Below are 15,624 nucleotides of genomic sequence, written 5' to 3'. Positions count from 1 at the left end.
GCATCGTGATCTCACTCTGTATGGGGGAAATTAGATTTCATTTATAGGTCGACAAATTGACGACTTACGCGTAAGTCGACGTGTTTTTCTCAGTCCCGATTATGTCGACTTACGCGAGGTTGACTGTATATGAGAGATATTTCTCCATGCCTTCAAGTAATCGTACAAGCCACATTGTAACTATGCACTCTCACACACACACACACACATTATAATAATACATGTGCAGGCAATGCATACAGTATGTTATGGTACATACATACTGTACATACCATGCGACAGCGAGGCGATCCACAACACGAAGACTTCGTAAACGATGAACAGAGTGTTGGGTTTGGACAATATTGCATACAAATATTGACTTTTAAACATGAAAATGCCCATGAAAGTCACCTACCTTTCCGAGACAGTCCAAATACTGCCTCGTCAAGCCTGGTCTGAATGCCGAGTTTGCTCACTTGTTAAGCCTCAGAATCCTGTGACGAAACAGCTGTTTGGGGACAATTTGGTGAGGAAAGTCAAAGACATTCAGGAGGAACAAGGAGTAGCTGCTGGTGTTGTGAAAGGCCCCAAACCTTTCCCAGTTGAGAACTCCCGCCAGCAATACTATGGCTCAAGTTCCTTTTCTGTCATGGCACCCACCCTATGGAACACCTTACCCAACTCTGTTCGCACCGCACCAACACAAGAGACTTTCAAAACTAAACTAAAGACGTATTTATTTAATCAATACTTTGATCACTTTTCTTAATTTCTTTATTGTTGTTGTAGTCAGTTGTATTGTATTACATATGTATTTTCTAATTGTATTGTTATTATAGAAAATTTTGTAAAGCGCATAGAGACTTAAGTGTAACATGCGCTATATAAGCAGAATGTATTATTATTATTATTATTCACACTTGCAGTCGTAGTTTCAGTATCACCCTTCCCGCAAACAGAATAAGACTCGGTCCCAAAGAATGAGATCAGCGAGGTGGACCAGACCATTCCTCCAGTCAGGGTCAGTGCAGCAATGATGGGTGGAAAACTAAAACTATTCTTTGACAAATGGAATAACATGACTTCAGACTCGTACAATTTGAATGCTGGATACAAACTCGAATTTGATCCCCAAAATTTCTCCACTTTTAGAGAAAAAGGGTTGTATAACTTGTCTCGCAGTTCAGAGCTCAACAGTCAGATAAGAAGAGATTTCAAACCTCTTAACTACATGTACTAAGAATATCATGCTACATCGCACCGATTGATCTGCAAGATGCATACTATTCAGTTCCCATCTATCCATCATAGAGAAAGTACTTGCGTTTCTATTGGCAAAGTAAACTGTACTAATACAAGAACCTTCGTAATAGTCTACCCGGCTTCGGACAGAAGGGCATGCAGTTATGCGATACAACCATTTGAGACTCTGATAATTGGGAGATCAAAGGACGCTACCTAATTCCAAAGGGCTGTTTCAGCTTCCACCAATATATTAACAGAGTTTGGGTTTGTAATTCACCCTGAGAAGTCAGTACTTTGCCCAGGTCAAGACTGGAGTTTCTTTTGGTTTCATTTGGATACCACAGTAGATCGATGCATACTGTAAAAGTGGTTTCTTTCATGTACAGATACTTTCGCGGTTTCCATCGGTGCCAACTTTTTCGCGTTTAAATTCATGGTCAGCAAAAACTGTTTTTATTTTGCACATGAAAACCCAATCTATAATCCAATTATTCTTTTATTTATTAAATAGAAATTAGAATTAAATGCAGGCTTACCTGAAATTCCGTCTCCTGAGTACTTTATGACATGCTTGTACCTACATTGCGCGGTATCGCTGTGTGTGTTGACCATCAATACACTTAAAGGACAAGTTCACCTTCATAGACATGTGGGTTGAGTGAATGCAGCAATATTCGTAGAACACATCAATGAGAGTTTGAGCAAAATCGGACAATCTGTTCAAAAGTTATGAATTTTTGAAGTTTCTGCTAAGTCGCGGCTGGATGAAAAGACTACTATAGCTTGTGATGTCACATGAGTACAACGATATAAAGAAAGAATAAAGAAAATTCAACATATTTCCATTTTTCTCGCATAACTAAAAAACACTCGACTTCTCTCTTTCAGAAGGCAGGGGGAATAATATTACCCTTAACATACGTCAGTAGCAAGTCGAAGAAATGTCCACTTTATTCAAAAAGTAAAGTTTTGTGAAATTCTCTTTTTATTTTCCTTATATAGTTGTACGCATGTGACATCATGCACTGTAGTAGTCTTCTCTTCCAGCAGTGACTGCACAGATACTTAAAATATTCGTAACTTTTGAACGGATTGTCCCATTTTCCTCAAACTTTCACTGATGTGTTCTACTAATATTGCTGCATTCTCTGAATCTTTATGTATATGAAGGTGGACTTGTCCTTTAATGCGCGGAATCTTCGTGTGTGCATGTGCGCAATAGCGTTGCCACTAGTGGCGAGTTCAAAACATTTCCTTGTGTGGTTAATTTCGCGCGACTTCTCAAAACATTTTGGCGTGGTGTTAAATTTGCAGTTCAGCCTCGAAGCGCGAAAAGCACGAAAATAAAACCACCACGAAAGAAACCACTTTTACAGTATTACTTTGCCACGGGAAAAACTAGATGACATTTATGGGGTTTGCACTGTTACATATTCGATGATTCAGTCTCGATACAGTGGTTTACGATCAGTCAATGTAGGTAGATGGTTACAACAACGCTGTCCATGCACATCAATTACAGTCATGCATTTCACTCAAAATGATCCATGCAGACATGTCATCTTAGGTTGCTTCGATTTTATTACTCATGATCAGTGCTTCTTTCCTTCACTCCAGCTCAGTGCGGGTCTGAACTATCGTGAGAATCTGTCAGAGCCGCACAGGTATCATGGGGAATTTAACTTTATTAGCAGCATACATTTTAGACTTGAATCATATCTGGTCAAGGGTTATATGACCTGTCTGCTATAATGCAACATGTTGAACCTAGATTTGAACAGCTTTGAAATTAAGTTAGGCCAAATATATCTATGATACATGTATATCTGGTTTTAGAGTTTACAAAAATATTTTTTCTGGCACATTAAAAATATCTCTTGCACATTCATTCATTTCATTCATTTATCTTTTCCATTTCCAGCAGAAACATATTAACATTTTACAAAAATTGAATGCATAAATTACGTCACAATGTAAAATAAAGAAATGTATAAGACTGCAGAATGTTGAAAGTGTATGGAAATGCTGGAAACGGGGAGGAATGCTAAAAAGCAATGTAAATTTTGCCCCAAGACCATTATGTGTGCAAATTCAGTGACACAACACTTGCTCTTTTGACATTTGCTCTGTTTCTATTTTTCTCCAAGGACTCTTGGTTAGGGTTACAGTTGTGATAGGGTTTAGGTTTAGGTTGATGTAAAGTTTAGGATTAGGGTTAGGATTATGTTTGTGGCTGGAATTTATGTTTGACTTAGTGTGCAGATTTTTTTTTTCCTCCAAGGACTTAGGATTAGGGTTGTGATAGGGTTTAGGTTTAGTTTGTTGTCAGGTTTAGGATTAAGGTTTGGGTTATGTTTGTGGGTGGAATTTATGTTTGACTTAGCATGCAGATACATTGTATTTAATAGGAGCAATTGTCGCAGGAGCAAATGTCATGGAACCGCCAAATTCATGATCACTGCTCGAAAGTGCAAAAGTAGTTTGATCCACAATATTTTGCCATGATTTATTGCCATTACAATTCTGTTACCATAAAGCCCAGTTTTCTACAAAATGAACAAATATGTCATGCACATCTTCATTCCACACCAAATGTGCCATATTTAATGACTGCCCACTGTTGACTTAGAAACAAGCTCTTGCAGCAAAACAAGAAGTGGATTTATTAACTTTTGTCACAAAATACATTTAAAAGTACATTTCGCATTCCCTCTTGACCAGTGTACTGTATACGCCAATATTTTTGCGTACACATATTTTCGCGAATCACAGTATCAGTGGCATTTTTGCGTGTTGTTAAATTCGCGATTGATACTAGTACAGGTAGTAGTAGGGTCTACTGCCAAGCCCGAGAAACACTTGCCAACGTACACGTACTCGTAACGTTTTTCCATTTGCATTGTGACTTCCCAAATGTGAAAATAGAAAAGACACAGTAGAAGATTTATAAAATGAAACAATTACGGGAACTTGCAGTGAGACATTCACACACAGCATTCACAAGTACTCAGTAGGCCTACCTACCAAATGTTGCAACAAATAGACGACAAAGTTTCAGAGCTGTGCTAGTGCTAGCGAAAGTCTTACATGCATCCTATTATTCACGGCCCTGTCGCTGTACATACACAAGTGTCGCGCTAGCGCACGGTGTCTGGTCGGGCTAACATGCATCCTAACCAGCGCACACGGCATCTGGTCGGGCTACATGCATCCCTAGGCCTCACCCATCAACCACGTCGAGCCGGTGTTCGTTCGCGTAGGGTAACGTAGCACGGAGATTGCACATTTTTAATGCATGTTTAGCATCGTTCTGCACTTCCACAATCGGTCGCACTGTAGCGTAGGTACTAGTAATATAGTATGTGTACATACTGTACTGGCCGGTGTAACAGTCGCGTTCTGGTCCAGCCAGCATTGGATGCATTTTGTCATCAATTTGTACATAAGGTATGACGGGGTAATATTTTCGCGTGTCTTTAATTTCGCGATCAGCCCGAAGCTCGCGAAACTCGCAAAAATAAAACCCTTGCGAAAATAACGGCGTATACAGTATATTTTTCCAGAAAATTAGAACTTCTATTATGTAGGTAACGGAAATTTGTAACAAGCCTTTAATCATTTGTGTGCTATGGCAACATAGTTTAACAAAAAATCTTGATTTGAAAAAAAAAATCGAAAAAAAATGGACCCATCATTTTTCTGCAAAATCTTCAACTAAATCTTCAAAATACATATACATACAGTGGTATATTGACATACATGTAAATGTAGTGACACAAATATGCTAACAAAATAAATCTCTCAACTGCAAGTAGACCTTAATTTCTTACTACCTTTTGAAGTCCCACATGTATGCATTGCATATAGCAACCTATGGGTGTCTGCTTTGACAAGATTTTGTTGTAAAGCAATTATTGTTTTCAATGTAACAGGGTTCACTGTTACAAAATTCCTTTGCTTTGCAGAGAACCAATGCCTTTGACACATCAAGAAAATTTTTCCTTTCCTTTGAAATTCAGTGCAGAGCCAAGGGATGTAACACTTTTTCAGTTCATATTCAGCACTTGGAGATATCAGTAGGATGACTTGAGTTCGCTTGCAGCAGACTCATCTATAAACCAATGTACTGTTCCTTCAGAGAGTTTGACCCTGGCAGCTGGAAGGGGTGGGTCATCCTTGCCTTCTAACACCCTCTGAAAGACAAAGAAGTGAGGAACTGACATGAGTAACATTGTTTGGTGTAAATTTACATTTGTATGTCATACAAACAAACAAAACAAACCAAACTCTGAGAATACAATGCTTGGCTTGGAGGAGAGAGAGTACAGTGAAACCCCATTATAACGAGTTAGGTTATAACGAGGAACCGCTTATAACGAGGTGATCGCGTCGGTCCCATTTTCCTTTGTGTGTAAACCTATGGCAGAACGAATCGGTTATAACGAGTTCGGTTATAACGAGGACAATTTCAGTAAATCATGATAAAGAAAAACATGAGCAATTTGATCGGATATAACAAGGTTCCTTTTCTTGACTAAATTGCCGCTTTCAAACACGCGACAAACGAAACATTGAAAACCGAATTCACGCTATCCACGTCTTTTCCCGTTTTGCAGAGAACCGTTCCTTCCGTGTTTCCTTCTAAATCATGCGATAAAACACAGGAATGCCTTCCGATGCTCCTACTAAATTACTGAACATAATCATTCGATTTTCTTTTTCGTGAGAAACGCGTTCGTGATATTAGGTCAGACCACAGCGCAACGAGAAAAAAATTAGATAACGCATTCAAAAACTTTTCATGTAGCGACACTTGTGGCCAAAAATGGACAATTGGAATGGGTGTGAAGCTCATCATTATATCCTTTCCAATTTTAGTTCCGACTTCCAGTTCTTTTGCTGGTTAGCAAATATGAGTTTGGATGATTAAATGCGAAATAATGAAATCATCGCGATTCCGCCGTGTGACAGTAGCTTTAAAATTGTTGAATAACGCATGTTTACCTACTTAATCGGTGTTTAGAAAAAGAAACACACGCATTGATTAGTTTGAATAGATCTGGATTTGTTCATTATCATTTAACAAATGATGAAATATGAGTGTGCATGATTAAAGCAGAAATAATTTGTGAAATCATCGCGATCCCGCCGGGTGACAGTACAGCGTAAGAATAGTTAAATAACGCATATTAACCTATACTTAATCGGTGTTCAGAAAAAGAAACAAACGCATTTATTAGTTTGAATAGATCTGGATTTGTTCATTATCATTTAACAAATGATAGTTTGAATATGAGTGTGTATGATTAAAGCCGAAATAATTGATAAAATCATCTCGATCTCGCCGAGTGACAGTAGCGTAAAAATAGTTGAATAACGCATGTTAACCTACTTAATCGGTGTTCGGAAAAAGAAACAAACGCATTCAACAGTTCAAGAACGGATGTACAAGCGAAGAGATTTTCGGAAGAAAATAAAGAACGCATTTTTAAACCCTTCGGGCGAAACGATCATACATTGTATAAAATTACAGCCGAAATGATTCATGAAATTATCGAATTCCCGCTGGGCACCAACAGCGTAAAATACCTCGCAAGTTACGGTAAACAACGCCTGTATGTTACTCTGAAATCATCGCGATCTCGCCAGGTGACAGTAACGTAAATAGTTGAATGACGCATGTTAACCTAAATCAGTAAAAGGAACAAACGCATTTATTAGTTTGAATAGATCTTGGTTTGTTCATTATCACAATTCTAACACTGCATTTCACAATGAAGATTTTTCTTTCTTTCAGAATGGTCTATACCAGGTACAGATTTGCATAAAAGGATGACAACCTTCCACATTCAATCCTGTCGCATATTTTTCAAGAACGGTTGTACAAAACCCGAAGAGATTTTTCGGAAGAAAATAAAGCATTTTTAATCCATTCGGGCGCAACGATCATACATTATACAAGATTACAGCCGAAATCACTCATGAAATCATCGCATTCCCGCTGAGCACCAACAGCGTAAAAATACCTCGCAAGTTACGGTAAACAATGTTTGTATGTTACTCTATTTGCGCTGGTGTTTAGAAAAAAACTTAACAAACAAGAATTACAATAAAGAATTAACTCATTTCAGCCCCTATTTCTTCGTCCAAATCACAAATAATTTCCCTTTATTCTCTCAATGATAATGATCCATAATTGTGTAATAACAACGCAAAGGATGTTCTTAAGTTTCGTTGATGGGTATATGATGTCGTGCTTATGTTTTTCTTTCTTTTTGATGCGTACGGTTATAACGAGGTACCGGTTATAACGAGGTAATATCGCCGGTCCCACGGACCTCGTTATAATGGGGTTTCACTGTACTGACACAGAGAACATGACACATTACTTCTCTGCACACTTATCAACTCGCTGATAAGGAATACAGTACAGCTCAATTTTCCAGTCACTGCCCCATGTCTTCTAACGCCATTCAATTCATGCACTTTAATGTGATTTGAAAAGGGGGATGTTATTGGTACACCGTACAATAATGATAATGATAATGAATAACATTTATATAGCGCTTAATACTGACGTTTCTAAGCGCATCAATCCGGGAAAAAAAAAAATATAATATATAATAGTACCGGTACATCGTATTTCCCTACCTTGCTTCATTCATTACAAAAAGCCAGTTCACAATAAGCTAATGTGCACATAGGTACATTGTAGAAATGACCCTTTTTTTTTTCTCAGTTGATTAGGCGATTTACTCACTTTCAAAACATCACACTGCATACTTGGCTTGCCTGATGTGACAAATCTGAATGTATGGAATTCATGCTCAAAAAACAGAATGAATTTTCATTTATATCATCCCGGCATTCACAAGTACCAAGTTTGCTTAATTTAAATAATCTTGTAATTAAGCAAACGCAAATCAATTTTCTAATCAAGTAAATTTGCTGTCTGAATGGAAACTGAAATTGTGGAGGGTGATTTGAAACAAAAAAATTACAATTAAGTTTCAAATCAGTGTTTTTCAATTAAGTTTCACCAGAATTAAGCAACGAAACTAGCGTCTGAACGTGATTGACCTCCAATTGATTTTTTTTTTGACCCATCAACCACTACTACTTTCAGAGAAAATCTGCACCACTACACAGGCTACAAACAAGAGTGATTGATGGGCACTGGGAAAGAAGCCACACCTCCCCTCCTCGCACTGAAAGACTCAAAACCGCAGAATCTGCAAAGCTCCTTTCTGTGGGTGAACAGACTGTGATTTGAAACTTAATCGCAAACAAGTTTGTAATGAAGTTTGTAATTAAGCAACTTGGTACATGTGAAAAGACCCCAGATGACCAGAATGGTAGGATGTCAATTGACACTTCAACAGGCATCTGTCTTGTTTTGTATTGAATGTATTTTTCTATAAATTTTGCCAAATACTGTATCAAGCTTGCTGTCAGGTGGATGTAATAGGAAACACCATTCGAAAGGATTACATTAACTAGAGCACTCGCACAGGAGACCCATTTGAGCACATGTATCCCCCGAACCCGTCTCCCATACCCATCTGGATTAATTTTTAGGCCAGAATGTTGTATAATATGGCAACTGTCGCAGGATACAATAAAATCCGACCAGAAATGAGGCTAGTAGTAGCACAAACAAGGAATATGACATGTCATCCTATAAAAGTTTAAACAATGAGAGCGCTGGCAATGAAAACTTTTGTTACCTAGAATAACTCCCCATAAACCCCCTAGCAAGTTTGAATAAAATCCGACAACAAATGTGGCTGATGATAGAGCATGCACAAGAAATGTGACTGGCATCCAAGTTGGAGCACTGAGGGCACCACCACCACAAACTGTTGTCTCCTACATGTACATGTAAAATGACCATCCGTTCACCGATCCTTAGCAAGTCTGAATAAAATCCCATGAAAAATGAGGTTACATGTAGTATAGCGCATACAAGAAATATGACATGGCATCCTTAAAAGTCCAAACAATGAGGGCGCTGTCAATGGAAACATTTGTTACCTAGAATAACCCCCCACAAACCTCCATAGCAAATTTGAATAAAATCCGATAAGAAATGTGGCTCATAGAGCATATACCAGAATGTGAAATGGCCTCTATGTCGGAAGACCGAGGGCGCCATCACCACAAACTGTTGTGTCCTTCATGTAGAATGACCACCCATACACCTCCTTAGCAAGTCTGAGTAAAATCCAGTGATTAACAATCAAGTTATTGCCTAAATAAGCATTTTTGCAAATTTTGACATGATCAGGGTGACCTTTGACCCTGTATGATATGGAACAGTGAGGGCAGCATTATCAATAGGTATAAGTGTATAGATTTGACTATAATACATTTACATACCAAATTTGAAAAAAAAATCGGTCAAGAAACAAGGCCAGTGTCGCACATACAAGCAGACCCTGTTAAATTTACCTTTTCAGATATAAAGACGGAACAAGCAAGGGCGCCATCACCAAAAACAATAGGCGTCTTTGCAAATTACCATAATACACCTTCATGCCAAATTTGAAGATGATCGAAGAAGAACTGCAGCCAGTAGAGCGCTCACAAGAAAATCTCTGCGGCGGACGCGGTGCAACGAGGCCAAATCCACAGTATCCTCCGAACTCTGTCCGGGGGATACAATTATCATTACATTCCTGAGCTGCTGATCTCAGTGAATTTAAAAAAACCAACATGCCTAATTTTACAGTGACCTTTTTTGCTCATGTGCAAAGTGAAACCAAGGAGGTTCCAGAGATGGAGTTACAACTGACTATAATTATTCAATCAGCTGTCAGTTTTCTATGGATGGACAAAAGAATTCCACAGGTGCATTTGTGCCTTTGATGTTCGATGCTTGAAGGCGCCATCTTTCTGAGCAATCTGAAGATTCATTTTAACGCTAACATAATATCGGGTATATGCTGCTCGTTTATATATCAAATGCAATGAAATTTCACCTAATGATAAAGCATATAAGACAAAAGTCAATTCCATTCGAAAATATGTGCAAAAGTGTAAATCTGAGCTGTATTTTGTGAAAGTGTTTTAAATTCTACCCTCATGGAAAGCCGGTTTTATCACTTTTCTCCTTATTTCAGCAAAATGAAACTAATATGGTATCATCTTCAATAGTTCTTTATAAATTAATATGTCAGACTAGCGTAGAGACACGTACAGTCGAGTAATTTTGATATCTATTTCAGCAATATTTGAGCAATTTCTATTCGCGCACCCCCGTGCCTTTACCATTGTCTAATGCCCATCATTTCTAAGTAGGGATAGCGAAAAGTAATTTCCGTATCTTCCTTGGAAAGTGGCTGGTGAAATGCAATGAGACACGAGTCAATTGTCTTTGCATCTGAGCGGCAGATCCAGTTTGACACATACAGTTGTACTTCAAATATTTTTGAGTGGCGGCTTCGAGCATGGGATCAAAGCGAATAAGACTGTTGTGACTCCATTTCTCAAATCTCCTTGGTGAAACTGTAGACTGTTTAATATGAGTGAAATACGGATGGTGGAAGGGAGGGGAATGATTGAGGATTCACAACCAGGTGCACATCTCAACTTCCACTTCTACTATGCTTGTCATAGGAAGCAAGAACATCCCCCCCCCCACACACACACACACGATGTTTACATTCATGTAGACCACAATATAAACCGAGTAAAATATTGGATGCTTGAAATGTAAGTTTTTATCAGTACATGTTTACAAAATTACTATTCAACATGCTCTTAAACACAAACATAAACAAACAAAACGATATTCTCACATGCAAGTTGTGCTAGGGTTTTGTAAAGGAACATTAAAACTGGTCATGTCGTGTGAGTTCATGTATAATTTCATTACAACCCATGGCCAATCATTCGTACAAGATATATCTTAAAGGGATGGTACAGTATTGGTGGAGATGAGAATTGGGCTTTTAACTTTTTGCGCGATACAAAGAAAACACTTATGATATACACTGTAGTACTTGATGAAAATCGGATTTGGAATGACTGGAACATCAAAAAACAAAGTAAAACAAAGCGATCGTAATAAAGTGTGGGTCCCACACTTCATTAGAATCGCCCTTTTTTGGATATCTCAGCCATTTCAAAACCAATTTTCATCAAATAAACGTTGCATTCCTCATAGAATTACATGCTCTTTCATATTTCATAAGAGGTTTCTCATTATCTCACCGAAAAATGTTAGAAACCTGAAATTAGGTCTCAACCAAAACTATATGATCCCTTTAAAACAGAAAAACCTTGCAGTATATAGTATCTACGGTTTGCTTGCATGTGGGTATTGTTTGCCCCTTTTTGTCTGTTTCTGCTTAGTTGCTCTTCCATAGCACTAATATGGCTTTCACACATTTCATTTTTTTTTTTTTCTAACCTGGAGGATGACTGCCTTTCCGGCACCGGCTGAAGCAAACATGGCACTCCTGGCAGCGTTTATCACAGGGTATGTCAGAGTCACTCGACAGGGCGGGGGTTTCGGCGAGTCAGAAATAGGTGCCACAATTAGAGATGTCTCCTGATTTATTTTTTATTTTTAAAGACATGTAAATGATAAAATTTTGTTACAGAGTTACACACTATAAAAACTTTCACACAAACACAAATCCATGTTATTACAGACACATCTGTGAAAAAAGAAAATTGAGCCATTAAAAGTACATGTAGTTCCACACAAGGTCACACAATTACATTCTTGTCAACATACAATGTGCATTATAACTGATCTATGTAATGTATTTTCCTATGTATTTTATATATATATACATAAGTATTATACAACACACCATATCATTTTTGGAAAGAAAAGTGGCAATGTCACATGACATCTTGTTTAATTCCACTCTTTATGAATAACAGAGATTTCATCAAGTGCAACAAATACTTCATTGCCAAAAACTGGGAAATTTATAACATGCAATGACAATAAATGGTGTAATATGATAACTGTATATAGCTCTCCTTTACATTTTCTCCAATATGCATTTAAACAAAGACACATGATAAAATGACATCACAGATACTTACATTTAGTAACATGTGCCCTGGAAAAAGGGAGCATGTGTGGCCGTCAGGGCCCATTCCTAGTACCAGGAGGTCAAACACTGGCAAACATCCCCCACTACTTGCAGGAACTTTCTTCACCACCTCTGCATAGTCCTTGGCTGCATCTTCAACAGACATGTCTGGCTTGATGCCATACAATTGACTCTCTTGAAGGTTGGTTTTTCCAACTAGTTTTTCCTTTAACAGTGATTGGAAAAATTCCACAGGTAAGACACTAATGCATGAGAGAATTCCATTGGCAACAATGTCTAAATTGTACAAGTTTGTCCATTTAGGTTAAAATCACAAGAAAATCTGTCTTCAAAGAAGCAATGTGCATTAATGCATAATCAATTCAAATGGCCATGCACAATCTAAGTACAAGGGGAAAACACTAAATTCATCCACCTTGTCCTTGAGCTTAGTTTAGCCATTTGTTTCTCTTAGCAATTCATTTGACAAAGTACATGACAGACAAGTTGTTTCTCTGCTTAATGGTACAGTGTACAATATAGTACATAGTCAATCAAAAATGTTCACTGGCATATGTGAAGTACAGGGACCAGGGGGGAAGGGTGTGGGAGGGGATTCCCCTCCCCCTGCCACAGTAAGGAGCTTTAGCATTATTAGGCTGGAAATCAGGGGATGTGATTTAAATATCGGGCATGGTGATTAAAATACCGGGCACTAATGTTGTGACTTACTCTAATTACAAACAAGATTGTCCCAATTTTTTTATTTTTTTTTTAGAAATGCATGCGTGTGTGTTTGTTGTCCTGTGTGCGTGTTTGTTGGTTGTTGTTATTGTTGTTGTTTGTTTGTTTGGTTGGTTGGTTGGTTTTTGGGGTGTTTTTTTTGCTGGGGGGGGGGGGGGGTGGGGAGCAGGGGGTTGTGTCCCTGCTGCGATGCGCCCGCCCCGTAAGCGACTGGGTTGTGTATACTCAGTAGTTACCTCAAGGTTACCCTAACTGCGACCAGCAGCCCGAACGCTTAGCGTTTGGGCTCCCACACGGTACCGGTGCACCACCACCACCGCTCTCGACTCCACAGTGCAATGGGGCGCCCCGGGGCCGGGGTTACCAAAGGCTAAATCCTCGGTGAAAACAACACCAGTCGAGTCAACGGTACATGTTTACTTTGTCTTTAAATTGTATCAACCTGGTGTTACCTTGTAAATTCTGTATGTGCTGTCAGCGTGGTCAAAAGGAACATGTCTCTCATCGCAAAAGAAGATGTGCCATTTTTCCCAATGGATGTCGGTCAAATGGGGTAGTCCGTCACCCAGGAAGTTGGCCACGCTGCCCCCGGACACGCCTATATAAAATGCCCCACGATTCGCAATGGCTTCTCTGCTTGCCTCAGCCACAAATGAGCACACTGCATCTGGAATTTTGCTTGTTGGCAAGATGTGTACCTTCTTGGAGTCCATCTTCGTATAGGTCAAATATCATTTGACTAGACGTTATGACGTACGTGTTCTAACTCAGCTTCTGAGCTGTGTCTGATGTAGGCTGGACCACTCTTTGGGCAGAACGCTCATTCAATGCCCAATGTATGAAGCTCCGACCTTTTTACCTGTACGTAGGCTAGGCCTACTTGGGATTGTACCTGCGCACGGCCTGCGCTGCGATCCTGGCACGAGTTGGTACAAGTGCCTGCGCTTTTCGGGCTGCGTTTTTTTTTAAAGACGGCACAGATTGGGGCATGGCGCGTGTTAAACCTATGGGAAAAACGTTGGGTTAGGGTTTTTGGTTATGGTTAGGGTTAGGGTTAGGGTTAGGGTTAGGGTTAGGGTTTGGGTTATGGTTAGGGTTAGGATTAGGATTAGGGTTAGGTTTAGGCATAGGGTCCCCGATAAATTTGTAGTTTCCCCAATCTGTGCCGTCTAAAAAAAAAACACGCTTTCGGGCTCGCACCATTATATTAGCAAATGTATGGAACGCGGAAAGAACAACCTTGAGTTGATCGCGTACAGAGAAAATAGGCTAGTACATATAGGCCTAGTAGGCCTGTGTACTCTTTGTAACTCAGGGATCGGTGACGAATCTCACTTTGTTCCTGTATTTATCCAAAAAAAGAACTTCCCTCTTTGACAGTGGCGTATCTGGGGGGGGGGGGGGGGGGGGACAAGGGGGGCACGTGCCCCGGGCGCCACTCCATGGGGGCGCCAAAAGTGAACAAACAAACAAACAAACAAACAAACCTCGCCGGACCGGGGGGGGGGGGGGGGGGGGAGGGAGAATTGGAGAATGTTTTGTAAGCTGAAATACAAAAAATTTCGGCTCTCTCGCTCGCCAAAATTTATCCCCCCCCCCAAAAAAAAAAAAAGAACAAAAGATAAGAACAAAACGTGATATACAAATTTCGGCCCATTCGCGCGTAATTATTTAGAGTATTTTTTTTCAAGTCCTCTGTTGGTATAAATCGTTATCTATAAGGCCGTCACTATATCTTATTAGAATTGTAAGATTTAATAAGCAAAAAATGACAAGAATTCCATGTTTTGTAAGCTGAAATACAAAAATTTTCGGCTCGCTGCGCTCACTCGCCAAAATTTATCAAAAAAGAAGAAGATAAGAACAAAACATGATGATGACGCAAACAAAATGACAATGTCTATTGTGTTCACACATGTCATTTCATATTATTAGCAGGCAAAATGTTACACGGAGCAGCGACTGCAATTTCTTTCGTTCTGAAGCTATAGCCGATTGGATCAAAAGAGGGCGCCAAAGGTTTCGAACATACGGGGGGGGGGGGAGGCAAAAAAACCAAATCTAACAAGATAAGAACAAAACGTAATGATGACGTGGAAATATACAAATTTCGGCTCACTCGCTCGTACTAATTTAAAGTATTTTTTCAAGTCCACAGTTTGTTGGTATAAATCGTTATCTATATAGGGCCGTCACTATATCTTGATTAGAATTGTAAGATTTAATAACCAAAAAATTACAAGAATTCCATGTTTTGTAAGCTGAAATATATACAAAAATGTTCGGCTCGCTTGCTGCGCTCGCTCGCCAGAAGTTATCACAATTTATTACATTTAAATCACCCTCAAAAGACCCCTTAAGTGCTTGAAAAAGCATATCATGTGGACTTTTTTAAAAGTCCGTACTGGGATGGGGTTGAGGTTGAACACTTTTTCAGAAATTTGGGGCGCAATTTTCGCGCATGCTTCGGGCACCGTTTTCCCTAGATACGCCACTGCTCTTGGAATCCTCTCTAAATGTTTTAGTGAGTCAAAACACATTCACAATGCATCCTCTCTTCCAACCTCATTAGATGACATGAAAAACTTAGCTGCCTCGA

General features: G+C 39.2%; 1 protein-coding gene across 1 annotated transcript; it reads right to left on the bottom strand.

Annotated features, from left to right (window-relative positions):
• Positions 1-2,493: 2,493 nt before the first annotated feature.
• LOC139744814 (6-phosphogluconolactonase-like) lies at positions 2,494-13,860 on the bottom strand. The gene is made up of 4 exons (XM_071655229.1): positions 13,478-13,860; positions 12,292-12,507; positions 11,642-11,782; positions 2,494-5,420 (listed from the first exon to the last, which is right to left on the bottom strand). Exons 1-4 carry the CDS (start codon positions 13,736-13,738, stop codon positions 5,301-5,303), a joined length of 738 nt encoding a protein of 245 aa, XP_071511330.1. The 5' UTR covers positions 13,739-13,860; the 3' UTR covers positions 2,494-5,300.
• Positions 13,861-15,624: the final 1,764 nt, after the last annotated feature.

Source organism: Diadema antillarum, unplaced genomic scaffold, assembly GCF_040938485.1.
Source record: "Diadema antillarum isolate AM-2024a unplaced genomic scaffold, OU_Dant_1.0 seq00001213_RagTag, whole genome shotgun sequence".
Classification (NCBI taxonomy): Eukaryota; Metazoa; Echinodermata; class Echinoidea; order Diadematoida; family Diadematidae; genus Diadema; species Diadema antillarum.
Note: the sequence above shows the minus strand (reverse complement) of the source record. Positions and strands in the feature narration are given on the sequence as shown.

What these genes read in the sequence shown, in the direction of transcription:
- LOC139744814 (XM_071655229.1), bottom strand. Translation starts at nt 13,738, where the DNA reads ATGGACTCCAAGAAGGTACACATCTTGCCAACAAGCAAAATTCCAGAT. An exon ending in CAGGGCACATGTTACTAAAT is followed by an intron (nt 11,783 to 12,291) that starts GTAAGTATCTGT and finishes AAAATAAATCAG; the next exon opens with GAGACATCTCTAATTGTGGC. An exon ending in GAAAGGCAGTCATCCTCCAG is followed by an intron (nt 5,421 to 11,641) that starts GTTAGAAAAAAA and finishes TTTGTCTTTCAG; the next exon opens with AGGGTGTTAGAAGGCAAGGA.